This window comes from Amblyomma americanum, chromosome 5 (genome assembly GCF_052857255.1).
Source record: "Amblyomma americanum isolate KBUSLIRL-KWMA chromosome 5, ASM5285725v1, whole genome shotgun sequence".
NCBI lineage: Eukaryota > Metazoa > Arthropoda > Arachnida > Ixodida > Ixodidae > Amblyomma > Amblyomma americanum.
The window spans coordinates 202,515,460-202,541,782 of record NC_135501.1 but is presented as its reverse complement, the minus strand read 5'-3'; the positions used below and the strand labels follow the sequence as shown (position 1 = coordinate 202,541,782).

General features: G+C 45.9%; 1 protein-coding gene and 1 long non-coding RNA gene across 2 annotated transcripts in view; both read left to right on the top strand.

The window, feature by feature from the left end:
- Positions 1–1,247: 1,247 nt before the first annotated feature.
- On the top strand, positions 1,248–8,971 carry LOC144135515 (uncharacterized). The gene is made up of 4 exons (XR_013315520.1): positions 1,248–1,430; positions 6,533–6,622; positions 7,942–7,971; positions 8,903–8,971. It is a non-coding gene; the product is annotated as an uncharacterized LOC144135515 (long non-coding RNA).
- Positions 8,972–9,978: 1,007 nt separating this feature from the next.
- The window catches only part of LOC144135514 (uncharacterized), a 30,248-nt gene continuing 13,903 nt past the window's right edge, over positions 9,979–26,323 (top strand). The window contains exons 1-6 of the mRNA XM_077668163.1: positions 9,979–9,994; positions 11,726–11,820; positions 15,273–15,794; positions 17,742–17,949; positions 23,314–23,461; positions 25,971–26,092. Coding sequence (XP_077524289.1) covers positions 11,736–11,820; positions 15,273–15,794; positions 17,742–17,949; positions 23,314–23,461; positions 25,971–26,092 — 1,085 coding nt within the window. The 5' untranslated portion in view covers positions 9,979–9,994; positions 11,726–11,735. The remainder of the gene's footprint in view (positions 9,995–11,725; positions 11,821–15,272; positions 15,795–17,741; positions 17,950–23,313; positions 23,462–25,970; positions 26,093–26,323) is intronic.

Sequence of the window (26,323 nt, the reverse complement as noted above, 5' to 3'; positions counted from 1 at the left end):
TGCGATGGCAGGTGCTTACAGCGGTGAGCCTTGTCTGGCCCGGGTTGCTATTCCCGAGCGACCAATCGTTAATTTAACTGCCACCTCCAACAGTGGAAAGTGTTGTAGGCAGTACCCACATGCAGTGGCTAGGCCGTCTCCTTGGCTTGGTTTGGCTGCGCGCTCGCGCGAGGCTCGCGGCGGCAGCTGGTACTCGTCTCGCCTCCTGCCGGGATTCGCCTGGCTGGAATAGAGCCGTCCGGTTGGCGTCTCAACGGTCCTGCTTTCCTCAACTCAACAGGAGGTTTTCTCACTATCCGGTGCGAAGTTTGTGATGACGCCACAAGGTCACATGACCTAGGTGGTCCACCTGCGTCCTAAGTTGCTCTCTGGGCACCCTCTGGCAGAGTCACGAATGTGATTTCTTGCTCACAAGGCCGACGCCGGATTTTCTGGAGAATTGGGTCTTTAGCGCTATCGCGTTAAAACCTCTTTCTTCAGCTACACGACTCCTATATAGGAGCCCTTAACCGTGATAAGGGTTAAGGCTTATGGGTATCAGTGTTCTTTCCTGAGCGGTTGTTCCACTTGAAGGTGGACTAAACTTTATATACTGGAAAAAGAAGCGCGGCCCTTGCTCCCCAGGAGCACACTTAGCAGTCCAGGAGCTCTCTGGCCTACCCTTTGCGCCTCGTCCGGGTGAGCAGTCTTCTTTAGTTCATCAGGTCGACGGCTATCAGTGCGTCTTGGCAGGGAGAGCGGGTTGTGTTGAGGATGGGGTCGACGGCCTCTGCTTGCGGGAATCGGTGGATGACCAACGGACGTTGACGGATCAAGCTGTCCACGGGGCCTTAGTTGTTGCTGTTGTTGTTGTTGCCTCAAATACGATGGCACATACCACCGGTGGGGGATTGGCCAGGGTTTAGTGCAGATCCAAACAGGAAAAAGCTCATCCAGGTTTATCTCAAGCGGCTCATAAATATGAAGAATAAGGGAGGAAAAAAAATAACGAATTGCGATCGTTATTACTGGCCTCGAAAAAGTTTTCCTCCTCCTTCTCTATACATAGCAGGCGCTGTTCCGTCGGTTGATTAATTATTGCTCAACCGTCATCACCTACAATGCTCATCTAGCCAAGCCGCTTTCAAGAGAAGCGGATATCTAAACCTACGAGCGAGATCTCGTGGCCGGGAGGTTAAGAAGATGACGATCGATTTTTAGCTCGCGAGCCAACAACTGCCGTTGCTTATTCAAATCCCAGCACTCGAGCTGTCCAGTTGCTGTATCGTCTCTTCCTGCTAGGACTACCGGTCGGTCTTCTCACGACCCAGGTTCACCCGTGCTTTGCCGAGGTCTACTCGCAGTCCAACCCGACTTCTACCCAGCCTTTCTTGGACCATCCACCGGACAGGCGCTTGTGCCAACACCACACCAGTCTCGACTTCTCCCAGGTAACGGTCTCAGAGAAGGCTTAGCGGCCATAGCTTCGCCGTGTCTGAAGTCCTGGCCCCTGACGCTGGTCCCGCACACCGTTGGAAGTGAATAGCCAGCATGCTACTCTTATTTTCGGGAGCGTCGAACCAAGCATCAGCTCGAATTTTATCAAGCCCTCCGGTATACCCGTGAGGTTTCATAAGCCCATGAAGGAGCTCCGCGATGCACAACTTGAGGCGGCTCGTTTCTTGCTTTGTTAAAGTAGAACGTGATATTTACGATTCATTTGAAGATCGGCCATGCATTATCTTTCGGCTACACGTAATTGTCGGTTTTGCAACCGGGATGCTCTCGGCAGGTTGTATTTGGTTACTAGTTCCGAAGTACCTCTTTAGTTCGCCAAAAAAAATATTTGCGTGCTATGTACGTTGACTTGTAGAATAGGTTTATTCTTTTCCTTTGCTATCGATCTGTGTTTGTCGAGTGTGAATGTCGATTCAATATTGTATAATGCTGTTCCACTTAATTTTCATTACTGTATACCCGTTAATACGTTAACCAATTGCCTTTGTTTTATAAGCCTTGCTGTCAAGCCGCTGCCAAGCGAAAGGGGGCTGCGGCTTTGTAAAGCTGTATCTTACAGCTTTTCTGCGCCTCCGCTGTCTGTACCTTTTCAAGGCAAAAATAAATCTGATTTGATTTGATTTGAAGTCATCTGAAGCGGACTTGCAAGGCTGCGTGGACCGTCGCGTAATATTAGGTATTAAACTAAAGAGTAGAATAGGTGTAGTAACGTGGCTTGACGGAAGCTGACGCGTCCCTGTAGACGATAGTTTAGTTTAGAACAAACCAAAGCAAGCACAGTGAATGATTGCTTCGGTCATGCAGCAACAAACCAGCCCTGGCCGTTTATTGTCAAACCATATCCCGTAAATGAATTCGAACATACCCTCTCGGCTTGGCTGGTGACTAGACACGGCGCCCAGAATGCACTCACGTGAGATGACGCCATTCTTCTCATCCTTACAAAAATGGTCTATGGGCTCCATATAAACTTCTTATAATAGTCTATTCATAGTCTATAGACTGTGTATAGACAAAGGTCTACTAAAAGTGTATGGCCATAAACCTATACATAGTCTATAGGCATTCTATAGGATTTGTATTGCCTATAGACTGTTCTCTAGGGTTTGTCTATACAGTCTATAGGCTGTACAGACAGAAGTCTATGGACAGTCAATAGACTGTCCAAAGAAATATTTATAAGGGCAAGCCGTGGCTTAGATGCTCGATATCGCCTGTGGAGGCTGAAAACACGTCGTTGGCTACGCCTATGCTCGTAGCTCGCCGTTCGGTTCTGGGTGCGCAATTTTCGAACGTTTTCCCGATTGTAGCCGTTAGGGGTGTATAACTTTTGCGGAAGCTTGACCTAACTTGCACGCTGTTACAGAAAGCAATTTTGAGAAGGAGTGGCGGAAGAACTTTTGATTTTTAGCCGTGCTGTCATTTAACCACGCAAACTTGCGATCGTGAGAAATGCTATACAGGGTGTTTCACCTATGTATGACTTTACACAATTTTTTAAATTGGTTTTCTGAGTTAGAAGCGCGCGTTTTTTGCCATAGCATTGCCAGCGGTGTAATGCATCAGAATACAGCGAATACGTATTAACTGGCAGGCTGGTTTACGGATATTAAATAGCCAACTTTTAACTATTACTGTTAGGCTTCCTATTTATTGAGAGGCGTGCAGGTCGCCATAAGCCATATCCGTATCATTTTTTTTAAAATGCCTAAAACGCGGTTACCATCGGCGCTGTGGCCCAAGAAATGTTGGCTGTTTCGTAGAGTTACATGCACTGAGGAGGTTGCTTCGCCTGCTAGCTTCTCGAAAGCTAATGTATTTTGGCGCGATGTGGCCAGAATTAGTTGGGCCACAATCTCGAGGATAACCGCGTTTTAGGAATTCTAAAAACTGATATAGATATTACGGTGGGCTGCACGCCTCTCAATTACTAAGCTTAACAGTAATAGTCAAAAGTTAACTGCTCAATGATGGTTATAACCAGCCTGCTAGGTAGCACTTCTTTGCTGTATTCTGATGTACGGCACTGCCGACAATGGTACGAAAAAGCGCTGTTCTAACTCAAAAAGCCTATTTTTAAAAATTGTGTAACGTCTTAGCTAAAACACCCAGTATATCGATATACAACGGTGTCAGCATGCCTGGTGGCATGGTGCTGAGGAGTGATCTCATTTTTGCCCTCAAGTCTAGAGCTCTCACCTTGAGTCAGACAATCCCTAGAGAACAGTCTACGGGCAATACAAATCGCATGACAGTCTATAGGCAATCAACGCATTTATGGCCGTACACTTTTAGTAGAATTTTGTCTATAGACCTCCTTCACCCCACGACGTCACGAATATGCGGTGGCGCTGATGTCAGCAGCGACTTTCGCATGGTAGGCACAACAGGTTCCGCCTGCCCGTGCCTACCGCAGCTACCGGCGGCCGCATCAAGCCAGTGGACTGCAGAAGCAGCATGTATTGAACAGCTGCGTCACTGCTGGACACGCGTAGTAGCATAAAAGGAAATTTAAATTAGCCTCGATAGGTTTCTCGCACATAAATGCCCCATTAGGAAACTGGCTAACAGGCATTGGGCCACGGTAGTAAAGCGCGAAGTCTGGGAGTCGATCGGCACTGCCACTCAATGCACTTAATAGCATACAAGTTACTGCGTTCATTCACCTGAAAATAAGGATAGTAGGCTGATAATTGCGCAACGGAAAAAAACACATGTAGCTGCACACGCATTTATCACCTCGAGCTGGAGTGCACGGAGCGCCGGCAAGTTCACTCGCCCCCAAGGAATGCGTGCTTTTGTTAATAGCACAGCATGTTTTAATGGCGCGTTTTATGGCATTTAATATTTACTTGAAACTGTTTTTTTTTTATTTGACCGATGTAATTATTTGATTCAAGTAGAAAGAAGTCTGATAAGTTCTTGCGCGGTCGCGTTGGCGTGCTTAGAATAGCGTACCTTAAGTGTGCTAAACGCCACATGCTTTTTCATTGCATCATGCATGTGTCATGTGTCATGAGGTAGTACATAACCGCGAAGCTTGTTTGGAAAGCAGCAGCCGCAGGCGTGCTACTAACAGACACATGGCGAGATTGAGAGGGGGCGCGGCAATGAAAAGTGTTTTCGTTATTTATGCATGCGATATGTAACTAAACTTAATGCAAATATGAAACTGCTACGCTAGTTTCAGTAATGCCTTTTATTTTTAGCTATACGTGGTGCAGTTCTGGGTAATTATAATTAACACCCACGTCAAGTCACCCCAAGGTCTTAAAAAATTGAGTAGATAGTGCGCAGTTTTTTTTTGTTTTTTTTAGGCCAGCATGTACACAAAGCCCTTTCCTGTATGATGACGCAATTAGTTCTTTTTATAGATGATCAGTGCTTATGCACGCATAGTTACATGAAAACGTTTCTTAGAAAAAATAACTAACATAGTACTGCACGTGTAGGGAAAAAAAATCGAGAGATTTATTACGCTCCTCAACGTCTCAGGAATAGTTTGCCAGAAATGGAATCATTTGATTTTCATGCGAATTACGAAGGTGAGTGATCCAGTCGCAGAAATTGTGAGAGGTCAGAAAACGAACCTTAAAGTTTATTCCCTCGTTCGTTTATAGTTCCTTCGCTTTCGCTTTGGTCAAAGAAATGCGGCACTAAAATCAAAGAAATTACCTCACAATTTTCGACGACCACACATCTAAACAGCGTAATTTATAAATTTTTACTAAATACTTTGCTATAATTTTTCATCACGAAACAAGACTCTAGGGCTAGGGAAGAAAATAATTCTAGAAATCAAAAATTTTCACCAAATCGACCAGCTTAACAACGGGGTAAGTCGGCCTGGCTGGTGCGTGATCATGCGGCTAAAAAAAACAGCGCTTAAGCGAGACAGAGGAGATCGGGGACACGACGCTGTCCCCACTTTTCGCACAGCGCGACACGTATGTCAGCAGACGGTGAGCGCACGTCTGCTCCGCCGAAGCAACGCCAGCATTTCCCGTCACTACTCTCCCGAAGTAAAATCATTCCGCCAAGTGCACTGTGTCAAAAACTTGTTATTTTATTCAAAGCCTAGCGTAGAAATCAACGGCAGAAACGCCTTCTGTTTACTGTTAACCATATATACAATACACAGTGGCAAACTATTCCTCTTAATGCGCCGCGCGTGGCCAACGCGAGCTCGTGTACTTCGAGAAATTACTAAGTTGGAAGCATCAACCATTGCAGTGATTCGCAGAAACTGGAAACGCGCCTACAACCCTTGAAAACCCGCGCTCCACACCTATCCGCGACGCCTCTTCCCGACCTTTTGCCTACCACGAGCCCGCTAGCGACTACAGCGCCACCTCGTTTGTTTGCAAACATGCAGGAGGAGAATAGACAGTCTATATGCTGAATAGGCAAAAAGATATATCTGTATGAAGGAAATAGTCTATAAGAAGTCTATGACTGTCTATAGACCATTTTGATAGAGGATGCAGAGAGCAACTTAGGAGGCAGGTGGGCCACCTTTACCACGTGACCTTGAGGCGTCATCACAACCGGCCCGCCGGATAGTGAGCAAACTGCCCACTGTGGCAGGTAGTAGTTAAATTAACCATTGGTCGGTCGAAAAGAGCAACCTGGGTCGCACAAGGCCCACCGGTGGTAGCACCTGCCATCGCAGGGCAGTGGTGCATCGCTTAATTGCTGCACCACTGCGCCAGGAGTGGTATGAGGACTGCCATGGACTTACGAATTTTAAGAATAACCTTCTGCAAATATGGCAGTAGACTCATTACGCTAACACGTCATACCCTTATGGCGGAGCTTAAGTGTCTCCTCCAATTTTTTTTATTTTTTTCTGGGGGGGGGGGGGGGGGGGGGAGGCGGATTCAAAAGCTTCAATCGTTATCGAGGAATATTGTTCTTAGAAACTCTCTTTGGTATTTCCTCCGATCAAGGTGTGATTTTTGCACTGAAGCGCATTGCTTACAGAAAACGTCCTTTGGCTTGCATTCTTCTTACCATCTCTTTTTTTTTTATGCAGTGGTGTCATCGAGGCTTCCACTGACCCTTGCGTACGAGCATTAACGTGCTTTCCACCGCCTGAGGACACAGCAAACCGGCCTAACCATGGGTGAGTATCAGTGCAAATATTTAGAACCAACCGCATAAATCTGTGGACTTTACAGTTTAATGCCAGAAACGTTAGATGGTTACAAGCGCGCTAGGACAGCATACACACGTGATAAGGTGGCACATTGGTCCAGTTTGAGTCTGATGTTTCTCACAGTTTGGCACTATGTCTATACACTAATGCAATAAGCACGAAATAGCCCACTCACTCTTCGCAACTGTCAAGTAAATTTTAACAATGGAAACCATAATTATATGCATAATAAACAATAACCCTACCTGTGACAGCATATGCTGCCGCGGAGGCTGAGTGGTTATAGTGCTTGGCTGCCCACCTGAAAGACGCGGGTTCCATCCCGGCCACGTCGGTTGAATTTCAACGGAGGCGAAATTCTAGACGCCCGTGTACTGTGCGATGTCAGTGCTCGTTAAGAAACCCAAGGGGTCGAAATTCTCGGAGCCCTCCACTACGGCTTCCCTCATAGCCTGAGCCGCTTTGAAACGTTAAACCCCTAAATACTACAGCTGTCTCTGACGTGACAGCACCCAAAGGTTTTCCTTGCTCAGTCACAAGAAGTCCAGATTTCCTGGACATCACTTTTATTTGTGAGGCAGCAGTGGAATATTCTAAGGTGCCGTTAGGATCAAATTGGCGGGAATTGTCTAATATTTCGATTCGTAGCATCATCGTGTTTTTAAATTTTGCCCTGCGCTCATAGCGGGTAGTTAAGACTTCCCTAGAAAACCAATGGGGTGAGTTCTTTTACGGTAATGGTCAGGAAGCTGTGGAAATTTGTTAAGATACCGTTAGAAACATATTGATAGGAAAGCTCTAATATCCCGATGCGTTGCAAAAGCAAAATCTTGCTTTTAAAGTTTGTCCTTCACTCGCACCGAGTAATTAGGACTGCCAGTTCAAACCAATGGGGTACGATTTTGACAATATACAAGAGAAAACTATAAGCGCCCAGAGGAGGGACCGGCAGATAAGTTGAAACTCGTTCTAACGATATGGTTTATAACGAAGTAATGCATATAACGAAGCAATGACTACTTCCTTTGGAAGTTCTGTCAGCGCGGGCTATAACAAAGTTATGGCTATAACGAAGGAACCGCCGGGCACCTTCAACTTTATTATAGCTATGTTCAACTGTGTTTTTATTTTCGTAATACGCGAAAAAATTGCGTTCATAAACAACTTCGGATTATACAGTTTGGCTTATCGGCTTTGAAAAAGTGTTCCGCAATGGTGACATTTTCTAAAAAAAAAAAATTGGAGTAACAATACTTGATGGTGTGCTTTTTTTCTCATCCTCTCAGCTGAGATGTCGTCAATGTCCGAGATGTCCGGTAAGTTGCAAAGCTTTTCAGTCATCCTCATTCCAGGCGCTGTATTTTCCGAGCATCTATCGCAGTACTTTGTTCGTCTACAGTTAGGCCAATTTTGGTATAAGGTGAATCTACGCAGACTTAGCGCATTCGCTACCAGATGGACACTAGAGGAATCACAGGGGACACTGAGGCAGCAAAAAAACTTATTTTTCGCCGAGAAAATTGAATTTAAAAACACTCGCGTCACTGCATTGAATGGGCAGTGCGACATTTTGGTACTTTCCATCGTTCTGGAGTTCTGGTGCTGTAGGTGGGATAACTGGGTATTAATTCTGCCATTTAATTCCGTAAAAACTGGAGTCTCTCGTTGGACACCTAAAGAGTACTGCCTGCATAATTTATATTCGTATATATTTTTTCTTCTGCGTATAAAATCTATAGGCTCTCTATAAACAAACCCTAGAAAACAGTCTACAGGCAATATAAATCCTATGGACAGTCTACAGACAATCTATAGATTTATGGCCATACACTTTTAGTAGACTTGTCTATAGGCACTCTATAGACTATGAATAGACAAAAAGAAATATGTATAAAAAGGCAATAAAGTTTATAAGAAGTCTATAGACTGTCTATGTACCATTTTTGTAAGGGCAGTGCGCTGTACAGAGTTTGGATCACGATATGAGGGCACTTTGTCCGCGAATGGGGCGCCAGTTTTATCAGTCCAGCTTGTTGGTAAGTTCTCAACGTGCCCCCTCTATCACCGGCTGACCCTCCTCGCTTACAAAGTAGCCATACCTCCTTGTCTTTCCTCCTCCTCCTCCGTACCCGAATGGCAGGGCCTTATTGGGGTACGCTAGGCCTAATGACACCACTTAAGAAAGCCGCGCAAGTACTGAGCCGCAAACAATGCCTGTATTCTAATCGTCCTGCGATCTTTCTTCAGGAATGTCCGAGATGAGCATAGTGTCGAGTAAGTGTTTCTGAAGCAATTTTCTTCCCATCTACCGCTAACGCCGCAACTGTGTCAGATTTACGTCACACGTAAAGGTCACCTTTACCACTGATGTCATGAAGCTCAACCGTTCGCCTTCAATTTGTGTGGTGCGTCTGTCTAGCCCAGAAGCTGGCAAAAGTTGACCAGTTGCAAGTGCCTGTAGAGGCAATTAGAATATGCCTCCCGAATGATAATATAGACTTAAATAAGAGAGGTAGCTTCTACCAGTGAACTCCGAACGTAAATTTAATGAAAAACAAAAATGAATAGAAGCGCAATATTGCGCACTTACTGCAAAAAAAAATAAAAATAGGACAGGGCACAAGTCTATTGTATTTTCATGATAGTGAATTTTTATGGCGCAAGGGAATCTTCGGCTAAGAGCGGCATGGCATAAGGCAGTTTCGTTCGCTTAAGTTGGGGTGGAAGACCCATTTCCCAAGCATTTCACGCAGTTTAAGTCGAGCACCAGGCCAGGGGAAGCTTATACCCATTCTATCACCGGTGGGTACCCGGCGGAAGAGGGGATCGAACCCCGCACCTCCCGCTTGCGAGGCGGATGCTCAACCACTTGGGCACCACTGCGGTCCTACTGTATTTTACATCGTCCAGCAAAGAAATTATGGAAATAACAATCACGTGAAGGAAAAGTTATCTTCGATTCTCTCCTAAAATGCGATATTTTGCTTCGCGTAATTTGCTTCATCATGAACTAATCATGCTCGCGCAGCCTCTACATATTTATTATTGTGTAAACAGCTTTTGTGTACATTACCTCTCCCTCTATCCTTTCTTCCTTTCCACTCACATCTTTCATTTCATTTCTCCATTCCACCTGCTATCCTTTATTTCCGCTGCCCCAGCTCAGGTGCTTCAGTATCGATGGCAGATGCCGGAGCTAGCAAAAATCTTTTCCTTCCTTTTTTATTATTATTTTAATAGACCACTTCCTACTTTCTACTTCGCCTAATTGAGCGCCCATTACTGGGTTGATCGCACACGTGCCCTTTGTTTTCCAGGCACTGAACCAGGTGCCGAAGAGTAAGTATGAATCTGTGCTTGTGATGGTGTTTAGTCTGCCTTTAGGCGCCTCGGAAATCCCTCCGAAGTTCGCCATATCGCGCAAAAGAGGTTGTATCCGATCGGCCTTAAGTAATCTACGCTTGCACAGTTCAACCGTGTCATCAGTTATCTTTCTATTCAAACTATACCAAACTGAGGTGGCAAGCAACTTCACGCAGTTATGCATTTAGTGTATGCATTGATGGCGGTATGAATGCACCTTGTTATTCACCAGGCAGGCCATTTTTAGGAGTGCCGTCGTGAGACACTCTACTAGGGGAGTGCGTGTGACTCAAGCTCCTAAACAGTGAGAACCACTTCAAGATGACCTGCATCGACATCCAGGGACTTAGTTTTTTTAATGCCAGGTTTTTAGAAGATTCCTGCGCGCAAAATACTGGCCCAGTCGAGAGCAAACACCGCTCACAAGGTAGAATATTATTGCCTAAGTTGTTTGAGACCTAAACAAGCATCGGTACTTGCCAGTTTTCGGTGAAATTGGCGATAAACTTTTTATATATATACCACCAGGCAGGCCATTTTTAAGAGTGCCGTCGTGAGACACTCTACTAGGGGAGTGCGTGTGACTCAAGCTCCTAAACAGTGAGAACCACTTCAAGATGACCTGCATCGACATCCAGGGACTTAGTTTTTTTAATGCCAGGTTTTTAGAAGATTCCTGCGCGCAAAATACTGGCCCAGTCGAGAGCAAACACCGCTCACAAGGTAGAATATTATTGCCTAAGTTGTTTGAGACCTAAACAAGCATCGGTACTTGCCAGTTTTCGGTGAAATTGGCGATAAACTGTTTATATATATACCACCAGGCAGGCCATTTTTAAGAGTGCCGTCGTGAGACACTCTACTAGGGGAGTGCGTGTGACTCAAGCTCCTAAACAGTGAGAACCACTTCAAGATGACCTGCATCGACATCCAGGGACTTAGTTTTTTTAATGCCAGGTTTTTAGAAGATTCCTGCGCGCAAAATACTGGCCCAGTCGAGAGCAAACACCGCTCACAAGGTAGAATATTATTGCCTAAGTTGTTTGAGACCTAAACAAGCATCGGTACTTGCCAGTTTTCGGTGAAATTGGCGATAAACTGTTTATATATATATATATATATATATATATATATATATATATATATATATATATATATATATATATATATATATATATATATATATATATATATATATATATATATATATATACCCCCTTGAAAGGAAACAGACGTGGTGAAGAAACACTTGTTCTTGATGTTTCGTCCGGGGACTGGCCTTTTTTTTAGCTACAACGTACGTGCCAAAATGCATGCGCTTTCGAAAAGCAGCAACCTTTCCAGTGCACGTAACTAGTCAAAAAAGCCAAATTCTGTCGAGCCACAGCGCCGAAGGTAATCGAGTTTTCAAAATCTTAAAAACTGATATGGCTATTACTAATGACCAGTTACAAATATCTAATTGCAACTAGGCGCCCAACTCTAATAGAAAGTCCACTATTAAAAATTAGTTAACCAGCCAACTACTAAAAACGATTCACTGGTTTTCTGGTGTCCGCCAACACTGGTAATACTGTGCTTATAAAAAACAATTTTACCAAAAAAAGCCTATTATTAAGAATCATTTAGTCTTCCTAGAATGACCTGGTGCAAGCGATGCTTACGGTTTCATTGACGTGTTTATCGCCGGCATTGCATACGATGCAGGGACAAGAAGATGTACCTCCTCCCGATTATCGGATGTTGCCTGCTGCTCCTCTTCATCGGTGGCATCGCGTACGTTTTATCCCCAAGCAGCAGCGGTAAGTGTTCAGTCCAACTCGTTTCAAATAGATTCCATAGCGAAGAATATTTCTCAAAGCCTGCCAGTCGAAGAGGAATATTGTATATATATCCGGAAAAAAATTAATTACAGGATTGCTTTCAAGTCTGCTTAAAAGCGGAAATGCCGAAAGCCTTTTCCTTTCCTCTCTTTCTCTCACCATTTTTCATCTTATTTTTTATATGTTTTTATCTTCATTATTAAAAATTTGTTGTTTTTATATACCTTATTGATTATTTTTCTTTCTATTTATTTCATTTTTGTTTCTTTAACACAAAATAAGCATTCTCACCCATTTACATCGTTTTTCATCGAATCCGTCACGCAAAACCTGCTTCAAGCGCAGCATTTATTTTCAGTAATTCAATTTTAATTAACTAACTCCAATTTATTAACCAAACATTTACCATTTCAAGCTCTACTCACGCACTACCAAACACAAACACTTTTGCACATTTATCTCCACAGAACGACATAATCGAGCGGACAAAATTTGCGGACACTCTTTGCTGACACGACATAACCACATAATGCTTTCGCATTAATAATTCGGCCGTACTAACCAGCACGAGGACAAAAAAAAATGAGGTTCTACCCCGCTGAACCTAATAAGACGAGCGAAAGCTCCATTAAGCGTGGTTAGACATTGTTTACATTTGATTAGACTCCATTGCATATCAAGGGAATGGCTTGGACGCCGATGATGCATCGCCGAAGCGCTAGTTCCTGCACACTGCTGTGACAGTAAGCACACGCCAAAAGCTTTTGTATAGCGAGCGGCACGTCACGTGGTTTGCGGCAGTTGCGAGAGTGCCGTCGGCTCCGCATACGCAGCTGTCGCGAGGCGCAGCGAGTCACGTGATTCGATAGTTGCGAGGCAAGCGACCGCCGTCGGCTCAACGGGCGCAGCTGTGGCGAGGCGTGGCGAGTCACGTGGCATGACGTCAGAGCCAAGCCGGCGCTGCTCCTGGTTTCAAGGTCAAATTTCATAGCCACATGACCTTCAGCTTTGTAAGGGATGAGTGGAGATGTCGCTCTAAAAAATACGCTTGGAAATGCTTCCACCAGTCACACGTATGGGAGTCTCTTCGCATGGATTAACGACATATCCCGATTCCGGCTCTTTGGAGGCTTCAGACGTAGCTTTCCGGACGTAGGTTTATTCGTAGAAACCCGCCCTAAATATGCTGCGACCTGCTGCATTATAGGAGCACCAACAGCACAGGACCCGATCCAGTAAGCCGTTCCGGGCTCTCAGACAAAACCTATACAGTGCACATTAACGATCCCGATGTGGTCGAAACTATTCCGGAGCCCTCCACTACGGCACCTCTTTCTTCCTTTCTTCTCTCAGTTCCTCCTTTATCCTTTCCCTTACGGCGCGATTCAGATGTGCACCGATATGTGAGGCGGATACTGCACCATTTCATTTCCCCAAAAACCAACCAACCTATACAGTGCACCCTTGATAGCGCTATTGGCCTGTCAAAAGATAACCGTAAAATGGTGGACACATGGACAGTAGTATGCAGCACAGTTGACTGAATGTGGCCATGCAACAAGGCCATCGCATTCTGCTTCGAACCCAACGCATTTAGGTGGTCAAACACTGCCGGATGTCGCGACTATCCGCTTGGATCGCCACTTCCACGCCGCAGAGAAGCTGACATTGCATAGTAGGCGCGCGTCCGTTCAACATCGGGGGTCCGTTTCCGGCCCTCATCCTTAATTAACTTTGGTACACAGATGACGCTAAGGGGAAACTTAAGTGGTTTTAGAATTCGACGAGTTTTGAGGGGTCGAGTGTGTGAAACCTGCAGGTAGATCATGCGAAGTCGTGTTCCACACGCATTTGAAATGGTCACGTAATTACTGAATAAAACAGTCGGCAGTAAGGCTTCTCTACAGTGCACTGAAACGGGCAGAGGCCGCAGTGATGACGTCATGAACGGTGGCGCAACGTTTCCAGGAAAAACACGGTTGTTCGAAGGAAAAAAAAACCCCTCCACCGAAAGTGTAGTAATAATAATTGGTTTTTGTGGAAAGGAAATGGCGCAGTATCTGTCTCATATATCGTTGGACACCTGAACCGCGCCGTAAGGGAAGGGATAATGGAGGGAGTGAAAGAAGAAATAGGTGCCGTAGTGGAGGGCTCCGGAATAATTTCGACCACCTGGGGATCTTTAACGTGCACAGACATCGCACAGCACACGGGCGCCTTAGCGTTTTTCCTCCATAAAAACGCAGCCGCCACGGTCTGGTTCGAACCCGGGAACTCCGGATCAGTATTCGAGCGCCCTAACCACTGAGCCACCGCGGCGGGTGAAAGTGAAGCCCACGAAGCAATATTCCGGTGCCACCGAAAGTGAAGCCCACGAAGCAATATTTGGTGACACCGGAAGACGCATGGAAGCACGTGGCTGAAGGCAACGGACATCTGAAATTTCGGCGACAAAGACATCATGAGTTTTCCCGCAGTACCTTAAGGCAGTGATGCGAAACCTGAACACAGTCACTGTTTTAATCGGCGATTACGTCACCATTTTAAATGCTAGCCCAAAACTACTTGACGGGCTTTACCTACAAGCTAAATACATTCGAATTCTTGAATAATCTCGGATTCTCAAAAAGCGGTTTCAGCTTCCCTTTAAGGCGCTGGCCAACATTCGGGCTTAGTGGCCTTAAGTTCTTGTACCTCTGCCTGTGGGTGACTGTGCGATATTAAAACGCGCCAAAAGGTGATCACCACAGTTCGCCAGGCGAAACGCTATGACGCCCGTGTGCTGTGCGATGTCAGTGCACGTTAAAGATCTCCAGGTGGACGAAATTATTCCAGAGCCCTCCACTACAGCACCACTTTTCTTTCACCCTCTCCTTTATCCCTTCCCTTACGGCGTGGCTCAGGTGTCCACCGATATGTGAGATACTGCGCCATTTCCTTTCCTCAAATAATAATAATTAATAATTGGTTTTTTGGGGAAAGGAAATGGCGCTGTATCTGTCTCCTATATCGTTGTACACTTGAACCGCGCCGTAAGGGAAGGGTAAAGGAGGGAATGAAAGAAGAAAGGAAGGTTTTTTGAGGAAAGGAAATTCTTCCTTTCCTCAAAAACCAATTTTCAATTTTCCACAGGGCCCCACTCGTGACCTCACTGCGTATGCGCCGTCTTTGGTAGTACGCAAATGTGTTTAAGGATCTGATATAACTTTGTCAAGGGTGGCGCATCGTCCGGTCCATTTATAATGCGCCCCTTTTCCGACGCCACAGACTCCTAATGGGAGAAATTTAATTCAACGTGGCAGAATAGTCAAACGCTGCCGCTGATGCCTCAGTCGAAATTAGGCGACATTTGCGATCGCTGTTGCTGCGTAATTTCGCGGTGAGGCGCGCAGCATTCAGCTGCGCTGTAAAGCAATCCTTTATACGTGCAGACGTGGACGTCGAGGGCGATGGCGATGGCTCCGGCGGCGGCGGCGGAGGCGGCGGCGGCGGCAGCGGCGGCAGCAAGGGAGCCGATCCGCCTTATTACAATCCCCCGTCTTCCGGCACTAAGAAGGTGCCGCCGAAAACCACCGCCAAGATGACGACCACTACTCCGAAAGAGCCTGAGACAGAGCCTCCAACTACGACGACGACCCCTACTACGACAACGACCCCTACTACGACGATGACCCCTACTACGACGACGACCCCTACTACGACGACCCCTACTACGACGACGACGCCTACTACGACGACAACCTCTACTACGACGTCAACCACCACTACGACGTCAACCACCACTACGACGAGGCCTACTACAACTACTAAGACGACGACTACGACGACGACCAAGAAAACGACGACTACTAAGAAGACGACCACTACCAAGAGGACGACCACTACAAAGAAAACGACCACTACCAAGAAAACGACGACAACGACCACTACGACGACCACTACAACGCCACCGGGTAAGCCCCAGACTCTGCAGTGCTTGCGCGAAACCTCTCAAATTTTTCGACGGGCCGCGTTTCGTTTTGTGTTGGGTTTAATGGCGCATAAGCATCTAAGGCTATCATGCGCCAAGCTCAAGGTGTAGGAAAATTGTTTCCTGCTGAATTATACAAACGTGAAAAGCTCCGGGTGTACAGGTATAAAAACTATTGCTCGTACTTGTTGTTAATGAGAGAAAAAAAACTTTAAAAATGGCTATTAGTGAAAGCTTTAAAGATAGACGGGTAGCCTCAGCAACCATCCTTGCCGCGGCAAGGATCTCGAGGCTGCCAACCCAACAAAAATAAAAAACCTCAGCCCTGTTCTCAGAATGAGAAGGTGGCTGAGGTGTATCACCATACGTAGCTAGGCGCAAGGTTGGAATTCAGAGTTTTTCAAGGAGCCCTGCTTCCCTTAAGCTAAAAACACTTCAGATATCAATAAGTGCATCTTGACCTAAAATCAGTGCTGGGTGAAGAGGAATGTGTTCTTTAATTGTAGCATTGAGTCAAATACTTTTTCCTCAGTGAACGCAACAGGCGCCCGTGTGCCCTACGATGTCAGTGTACGTTAAAGATCCCCAGGTGGTCGAAATTATTCCGGAGCCCCCTCCTCTACGGCACCTCTTTTTTCCTTTCTTTTCTTAGTCTCTCCCTTATTATTCCTTCTCTTACGGCGTGGTTCAGGTGCCGGCCGATATGTGAGACAGATACTGCGCCATTTCCTTTCCCCAAAAATCAATTTTCATTTTTTTTTTCATTTAGCCTAATAATAATAATTGGTTTTGGGGGGAAAGGAAATGGCGCAGTATCTGTCTCATATATCGTTGGACACCTGAACCGCGCCGTAAGGGAAGGGATAAAGGAGGGAGTGAAAGAAGAAAGGAAGGAGAGGTGCCGTAGTGGAGGGCTCCGGAATAATTTCGACCACCTGGGGATCTTTAACGTGCACTGACATCGCACAGCACACGGGCGCCTTACCGTTTTTATGGAGGAAAAACGGTAAGGCGCCCGTGTGCTGTGCCTAACATTTTTTTCATTTAACATAAAACTGACCTGAGCGCACCTAATATGGCCTAAATATCATTTCATTTCTCCATTCTTCCTGTTATCCTTTATTTCCGCTGCCCCAGCTCAAGTGCTTCAGTATCGGTGGTAGATGACGGGGCTAGCAGAAATCTTATCCTTCCTTTTATCATTATTTTAATAAACCACTACTAACTATGCAAGCCGACCATCGTTTTCAGCATGTCAATGCGTTCCGGTATCATGAGTACGTACCATGGTGCATCAGAGTGCGTACTGCTGTGGCGAAGCTCATTCTGACGCGAGTACGACTCCGTGCAGCATCACCCATTGGCTAATCAGTGCACGCTGGCACGCCAGTGCCATTTCGTGCGCCAAACATCATCATTGCATGCCATTCCCAGTCGGAAAACACAGCATTAATGTTCGTTTCGTCATAACAGATTTTCTGTAGTGTTTTTAATCGAAAACTCGTAGTAACCGAACAGAATCATTCGTTGTAACAACAGAATTTCGTGTAGTTTCAGAAAAGCATGCGGGAGGTGCGGGGTTCGATCCCCAGTGCCGGCGGGTACCCACCAGTGATGCAATGGGTAAAAGCTTTCCCCTGGTCTGGTGCTCGGCTTATTTAGCTTGGGAAATGCTTGGGAAATGGGTCGTTGGCCCCACCTTGAGTAGAAGAAAATAACCTTGTCATGCGGCTCACAGATGCCCCTGCGCCATAAAAATTGATCATTATCATCATCACTACCAAACGAAAAAAAAATAGAGTACTACAGACAAACACTACAAAACAGCAGAAAAATCTGTCATACGACAAAACCCCAAAGCATTTTGTCGTATTTTTGACACGACCCTGTCGTTTTTGTCGACCGGTTTTTTTTTTTTTGTCTTGCGCAGTCAAGGAGCTCATCTGCACGGTGGGAACCACGGCCACTCTGGCAAACCTGTACCCCGACGACGGCCTGTGTCACTACCTGTTCTACACGCACGTATACATCGCTGACAACAATGTGATGGGGACCGAGCTGCACAGCAGCTTCGTGAAGTGTAAAAAAGTGGTCAAGGGTTACAGGCGTACGCAGGGAGGCCTGTCCTTCGACATCAAGTGAGTGGCGTGTGAGAAAGCGCCGCCTTCTTTTCGACGCGATAGCGTTACAGGCCTGCAGTTGCGCAGAAAATCCGGCCTATAGGGGTTTCGGTGTTGTGAGCGAAATGTCGCGGGCATCGATTTGGTCGGGGATCCCCAGAAGATGACCCAGGAGGCTGGTGGGCCACCTAGGTCATGAGACCGTGCGGCGTCATTACAACCTGCCCACCAGATAGTGAGCAAACCGCCCACCGCGGCAGGTGGTACTTGGGCCGCACAAGGCCCACCGCTGGGAGCACCTGCCATCGCAGCCTCAGTGGCGCATCGCTTAACCGCTGCACCACAGCGCCAGGACAGGTATGAGGACACCCAGGTATCTACGAATGTGATGGCCTTCTGCGTGGCTCAGTGGTTAGGGCGCTCGGCTACTGAGCCGGAGCACCCGGGTTCGAACCCGACCGCGGTGGCCGCGTTTCGATGCAGGCGAAACGCAAAGGCACCCATGTGCTGCGCGATGTCAGTAAAGATTCCCAGGTCCTCTTTCTGTCTACCTTCTTTCACTCGCACCTTCGTCCCTTCCCTCACGGCACGGTTCAGGTGTCCGCCGAGATGTGAGACAGATACTGTGCCATTTCCTTTCCCTAACAACCAATTTACCAACCCATTACGCTAACGCGTCCTACCCTTAATGAGAAGCTTAAGTGTGTACTCCAATTTTTTTCTTATTACTCATCTCGGCCATATGCGGACCAGACATTAGCCTCACAGGTGGCACGGAATAGAGGATGGACACTACACAATGGAGCAGGTTTCTGTGCCAGCTTGACTCGAGCTGGAGATTAATTTTACCAGGCATTTCGAAACATTTTCCCGCTTCGAATAAGCGCGGAGATCACAACGAGAAGCTCAAGTACTTAGGCATCCTAGACACGTGAAAATCGCGAGAGGTCACATTACCTTGCGTGTTCAAAATGTGCCTAAATTGATTAGATATCTTGGTATAATAAGAAGCTGTACTATAGCTGGCTGAAACGTTCGTAAAAGCCAGCTTTCGGAAGACTCTAACCACGATGCACACGTTGGCACACGCTGCAATGAATTTATTTATTTATTTATTAGTACCTCAAACGCCCACTAGGGGCATTACATGAGGGTTGGGCTAATATATCATTTAATTAGGTCAGTGGTGAATGAATGGAAGGATTCCAGGCCTGGACGGATGAAAGCTTCAGCGGGCAGGTTGTTCCAGCCTCTAGCGGTCTGGACGAGGAATGATTTCAGATGCGCAGAAGTGGCTGCTCGAGGTGTATGAACAGCGTTCGGATGACTGATGCGAAGTGATAGGCGGTGTGCAGATGCGATAACGGAACGACTCAAAGGGGAATGATAAAACCTGTGGAAAGGGAAAAGTCTGCTTATTTTGCGACGGGATCCAAGAGTGGGCAGGTTAACTTTTGTCTTCAATGCTCTTACGCTCGTATGATACGAATAATCGGAATATACGAATCATATCACGCGGCTCCGGACGGACTCGGGGGTTCTGGCTAGGTTAATTTGTTGGGGATCCCAGACTGGGCAGGAATATTCAAGTTTAGGGCGGACAAGAGTTAAATAAAGTGGACAGTTGTTTACGGAAGCAGGTGCTGAACGCAAGTCAAGTTTTAGATAACCAAGAACACGGTTAGCATCGTTAGTTATGTTCATTATGTGGGTGGTCCAAGAGAAATCCTGTGTTAGGCTGATTCCTAAATCTTTATATGAAGATGCGTGGGATATCGTGGAACCGCGAAAGTTGTAGTTAGGAGTAGGATACGATTGACGACGATGAAATGATATTATAGTTGTTTTATTAACGTTTAAGGACATTAGCCAGTTTGCGCACCACTCTTCCACAATGTCGCATTGCAGATTGTAAGTCTCTCTGTCATTAGTGATGCTCCGGTAAATGACGCAGTCGTCGGAGAACAAACGAACGGTGGAAGACAGATTACTTGGGAGGTCGTTAATGTAAATAAAGAATAATAGAGGCCCTAAAACCGTGCCTTGTGGCATGCCTGAGGTAACAGGGCAGATGGAAGATGCATGTGTGTTAGCCCATGCGAACTGTTGGCGGTTAGTCAAACAATTCGGAGCCAGCCATATACTAGTGGGTTCTCGTTTAGGCGTGAAAGTTTTATAAGAGGCGTTGATGGCAAACTTTGTCGAAAGCTTTTTTCAAATTTTAACAATAGATCGTCCACGGGTGTGTTAGTGTCCATACTAGAACTGATGTCGTGAGTAAAGAGAGCCACTTGGGTAGAGTAGGGTAGGTTTTTCAGGAATCCGTGTTGAGAAGGGTGAAAAAAGTTGACAGCCTGCAAAAAGGTCATGTTGTGTGAGTAAATTACGTGCTCCATTAATCTAGAGCAAACACTAGTGCGGGACATGGTACGGTAGTTCTTACTAGACGATGGAGGGCCTTTCTTGTGCACTGGGATTATTTTCCCTACTTTCCGGTTGTGAGGTATAATACCGGACTCGAGTGATTGCTGGAAGGTCTGACAAAGAACTTTTGCGTTAATTTCATCAATACCAGCTGATGAAGTTAGTTTCATGGAATCGATTAACGCGATTATTCCGTTAGGGTCAAAACGTATGTCCGGCATATGAGGATAATCAAAAGAAGAGTAGTCAGGCATGTCGCCTACAAATTCGTGGCTGAAATTTGATGAAAATGTATAATTTAAGGCCTCAGCCGCGTCAGTGTGTGTAATAGGTGAACCATGTTCGTCGCACAGCGATATTGGTGAGGTGGCGTTTGGGTTTATGGCCTTCAAAAATTGCCTGGGGTTGTTGTGAAGCATATCAGGTAATGCGGATGAGAAAGTTTTTTTTTTCTGGGGGGGGGGGGGGGGGGGGGCTTTTTTTGTGTGAGTAAGGAAGTTCTTTTCGGCAGCCTGATACCTTTCCCATCCCTGCGCGTCATTAGAATTATTTGCAGATCGGAATAACCTTTTTGTTTTGTTAAGCAGCCTTTTTAACGTTCCGTTGAAGCATGGCGACGATGACCGTGTGGTGACTGTTTTAGTGGGCATGTTGGTGCGGATGAGCTCGCGCATTTTATCAGTGAACAGAGACCAGTTAATTTCGACAGAGCGATTTGAAAAGTTTGAAAGGAAAGAGCTACACGATTCCGTGAGGTTGCTATTCAGGGTATCGTAGTCACCTTTGTCGTAGAGCGTTAATGAACAGCACTGCCCTCACGTGCTATATGGCATCGTGTGCGCTGCCATGGGGTAACAAACTGGCAACGCACGCACTCTATGACCAAAGCAGCACAGGTAATGGGGTCAATATTTCATCGCTCCCGGTTCGTAAACGACGGAAATCGCAAGCAGTTTACAAACCGGAGATCCTGTCTGTTATTTAGAGCTATCCCAGTCGGAAGAAAGAGAAAAAGTGCTGTCGCCATGAAAGATTTCCTGCAATGTTTTCGACCGAAAACTTGTGGTAACGAAAAACTTTTCTAACAGCAGAATTTTGTGTAGTTACTGCAGAAAAGTACTACAGAAAAAGCAGCACTACTACGGAAAAACTGTACGAAACAACAGAAACAGCGGATTTGTAGTTTTCTGTCGTTACGACAAAACTACAAAATTTTTTGTAGCTTTTTTGACACTGTTCTGCAGATGTTTTTTCGACTGGCAAGCGGCTCTCCAGTGGCTAATTTCCGGTTTGAAGGGGTAATGCTTACTTCAAGGCCAACGCTGCACACCACCAGTATTTGGTGCATAAAGCAGCATCTTTTTCGCCCTATCAAAAAGACCCAAAGGCCGTACAGCGTTTCGCTGCTAAAGCCGGTACCGCCTGATTCATTCCAAACCTTGCTCCAGCAGCGGTACGGTGACATATTGCTGTACGAAAAAATTAGAGGGCACTTAAGGCTATTTACGGGCTTTTAAGACGAAAGCCTCCCCCTCCCCTCCCATTAGTTTTTAATTTATATTCTTCCTTCAAGCCGCCTCCATAAAAACGCAGCCACCGCGGTCGGGTTCGAGCCCGGGCAAAACGCTAAAGGCGCCCTTCTGCTGTGCGATATCAGTGCACTTTAAAGATCCCCAGGTGGTCGAAATTATTCTGAAGCCCTCCACTACGGCACCTCTTCCTTTTTTCTTTCACTCCCTCCTATATCCCTTCCCTTACGGCGCGGTTCAGGTGTCCAACGATATATGAGACAGATACTGCGCCATTTCCTTCCCCCCAAAAAACAATTGTTGTTGTTGTTGTTGTTGTTGTTGTTGTTGTTGTTGTTGTTGTTGTTGTTGTTGTTGTTGTTGTTGTTGTTGTTGTTGTTGTTGTTGTTGTTGTTGTTGTTCAAGCCACCACGGTGGTTCAGTGGTTATGGCGCTCGGCTGCTGGCCTTAAAGACGCGGGTTCGATCCCGGCCGCGGCGGTCGAATTTTGATGGAAGTGAAATTCTAGAGGCCCGTGTACTGTGCGATGTCAGTGCGCGTGAAAGTAGCCCGGGCGGTCGAAATTTCCGTTGCCTTTCACCACGGCGTCCCTCATAGCCTGAGTCGTTTTGGGACGTTAAACCCTCATAAAAGAAATTGGGAATTGGAAATTGGTTGCTAGGAAAAGGAAACGGCGCATTATCTGTCTCACATCTCGGCGGACACTAGCTGAACCGCACCGCAAGGGAACGTATAAAGGAGGGACTGTGAGAAGAAAGGAAGAGGTGCCGTAGTGGAGGGATCCCCAAAACTCCCATAAACAAACCTATATTCTTTCTTCCTTCCTAATGGCACAACTACTCATTAGCATACAGTCGTAGGGCAACGCCTACACCATAGGTTAACCTTTATTCTCCAAGCATAATAATAATAATAATAATAATAATAATAATAATAATAATAATAATAATAATAATAATAATAATAATTGGCTTTTGGAGAAAGGAAATGAGCAGTATCTGTCTCATTTATCGTTGGACACCTGAACCGCGCCGTAAGGTAAGGGATAAATGAGGGAGTGAAAGAAGAAAGGAAGAAGGAGGTGCCGTAGTGGAGGGCTCCGGAATAATTTCGACCACCTGGGGATCTTTAACTCCAAGCAGCAGAGCGGGCTTAGGACCTACAGGTGGCATACTCACCTCGCAATCTGAAGGCCCTTGCGCAGTTTCCGGCACCTTCGGGGAAAAAGTTTTTTTCCTTGCCGTTGTCTTTTCCTGGATGCCGGTTTTCGTTGCTAAGGGGCCATATAAGGGTTTCGCCTCAAAACAGTCCGAGCAGACCTCTGTACGGGTTTAAAGGCATGCCTCTTAACGTAGGCTGTAACTGCATGTACACTCGGGAAAGTAAGTGACTTACGTAAGCCAACCGTGTGTTTTGTTTTCCTTCACAGATATATTAACATAGACGTACTAAGAAAATACAAACAAGCTGTCACGAGACTGGCGTCGGAAAACCTGAGGCACTACGGTATGCTTGGCATGGTGGCGCCCGTCGACATCCTGGACTTTTGGGTGAACAGAGCCAGGCCTATATTCACAGTACGTCTCCTGGATCGCCGCGATGGCCTAGTCGTTTGAGCACCCGCCTCGCATGCTGCCGGTGCGGGGTTCGATCCCCAGTGCCGTCGGGTACCCGCCGGTGATACAATGGGCACAAGCTTTCCACTGTTCTGGTGCTCGGCTTCTTTAGCGTGAAATGCCCGCGAAACGAGTCTTTGGCCCCGCCTTGAGTAAAAGAAACAACCTTGTGCCATGGCGCTCTTTGGCCACAGATGCCCATGCGCCATCAAAATTCATCATCATCAAAGTGCGACTTCTACCTCTAATGGTCCTCGCGACGCGGGCTGAGCTATGGTCTGGTAGTTTTGCTACATTACGGTAGCATTTCTAGCCTTCAGCGTGGCGGCGCTGCCACCCTCGCCACGCTGTCACGTGATTGGTCACGTGGTTCGCGCGACGCCGTAGCTGGTCACGTGATGCGGAGCAGCTGCTATTCTGTTGCTTACCTCATGCTATGGAGTTGCTTGTGCGCTGCACGGATAGCACTTGAGCCCAATTAAATTAACATTAATAATCATACTAATATCAACGATAGTAATAACGACCATAAACTTTTTGTTCCATTTGTTTCACCACATGAAACATCCGGCTCCGCTGAAGCACTGTTACATGCTTCTCCGCAGCACTGCCTGCATGCCTCATGGCACGATACCTTCCATTCAACAGAATCATGGGTATAGAAACATTACAAACGAGTCATAATTACAGCAAAAAGTAAGGCCACTTACCGACGAACGCTCCGAATCAAAATTACTTTATGCTTCAAGCAAACCGTGACAGTGATTGAATGAACACCCCGCATTTGGTATTTCTTAAACGAAGAAATCTTGAGCCTCCCTTAAGCCAATTTATTAATGAATAGAAATATTCCGTACAATATGCACACGAAATTTCTTCATCATTGCATATCTTTTATAAATTATGGGCATACTGATGTGTTTACTGTTTTAATACTTGCTGGCGAAGGATGGATATTTTTAAAAACATAGTTTGTTTTCCAAGCTTGATGGAACACTTTTCAAAAAGAAAGAACGGTCATCTTGTCCTGTTAGCGCGTCAGTAGACAAGTGGCACATACGCAGAAATCCCGCCATTCGGACACTCGTATATACCATCATTCTACTGCACGCAAGTTATCATGCTACCTGATGCCACATTCGATACTTGAAGATAGACAAGACAAGATTGGAAAGGACGCTGAAGATCGCTAAAAAGCCCTTCTTGCTTTCAGTAATCCTTTCCGACCTAAATTCAATAGGTGGTGAAAAAATTTCAACAAATTCAAAAAACACTAAGAGTCTAGTGAAACACCGGGCAGATTCCTTACATTCCAGCCTCCTAGCTTCAGCATGTTTTAAAACCGTGCCGTAAGCCGGTGCCGTTCCTGGAAGTCGCACACTGGTGATACGTAGAAAAAAGGTCCAAATAGCCTAGCTCCAAGCTGCTTGCACCGCCCCCCCCCCCCCCTACTTAATGATTTGAGGCCTCGGCTATGCACATTGCGCGCGGTGATGCTTAGAGGGGCCCTGACAGCCCATATTCGCGCATATAGTGTTTTATTGCATTTAATTCCCAACGCATTATATTACACTTCCCAGAAGTTTCAGTTGATTCTGTGCAGTAGATACTCTTAAAACGAAATTTTTCTTTTGAAAACTGCTTGATGGTCTCGCAACCTCTCAGCGTTGACGTCACAACGACACACCCGCCTTTTAGCTTGCTGAGCAAGATAAAGAAGGCCCAAATATGCCTAAGCATATAAGGTCCTGCCAGTCACGCTCTTGTGAGCAATGTTTTTTCTGGTGCGCGAATTCTTTCAAAAAGCAAAGACACAAAAGCCAGAGAATTAATCGAAGCTTTTTTTATTGCAAAGAAAGGAAGCATGTGTATCAGCGACACGTCCATATCTTTGTATAATGCAGAGAACAATTTTTCCACTCTTTCGCTATCTTATCAACCTTAAAGATGATAGCATTCCTTGCGTGTACGATGGTATAGATTTGTCCTAGTTGCCTTCAAATAAATCAGTTGTGAGTGGCGCTCCGTCCCGTCTTTCTACCTTGTGTTGTGTGTTTTCGCGCCTGTACCCAAAAAAAAATGTACAGTTACCAACTTGCCCAGCAAGACGTTCTCTTAGTATGCGAGCTTAGAGATCCTTCAAAAGCGGACTTGCTCGTTTTCGAAGAAGACAAAAGCATGGGAATGTTCAAGAACGACTTGAAAGCCCACCTCTGGCTTCAAAGGAATAGCTCAAAGCTTAACAAGATGTCCCTCGGGCTAGTCGGGGAATCACAGCAATGGGTAACAGCACACTGCAGGGAGAGGTCCTTGGAAGGGCAGCGCTTTAGACTCTTCTACAATTTAAGTTCGTGCCTGTAGAGTTGCACGTCCGCAGCTTAGAACTGGACGATCACTATCGTTCCAAGCGCTTCAGTTTACCATGCAGCCATAACTGACCGCGCCAACGTTCCGCCTTTTTTGTTTCCAGGAGTTTAAAAATATGCAAGGAAACGACAAATCGAGGAAGACTATGATAGCCATCGGAACATTCTTTTACTCCAGATCATGGCAGAAATACAAAACCGTATTCGAAAAAGTCATCAAAAAAGAGTAAGTTTTGTTGCTTGTGTCGTCTCTTACGGACACAGTACGAATGGCACATCTTTCGCTAATGCAATCAGCCACCTTTTTTTTTTAGTTTATGTGCCTTCTTGAGAGGGTGATATTAAGAGGATGGCGAAATTTTGTTTAGATTGCGTTCACGTAATGACTCTAACCTTCAAAATTTTCAATGACACGTTGGCTATAGAGGCGGCAGAAAGGGTACTAAGGAAATTCACT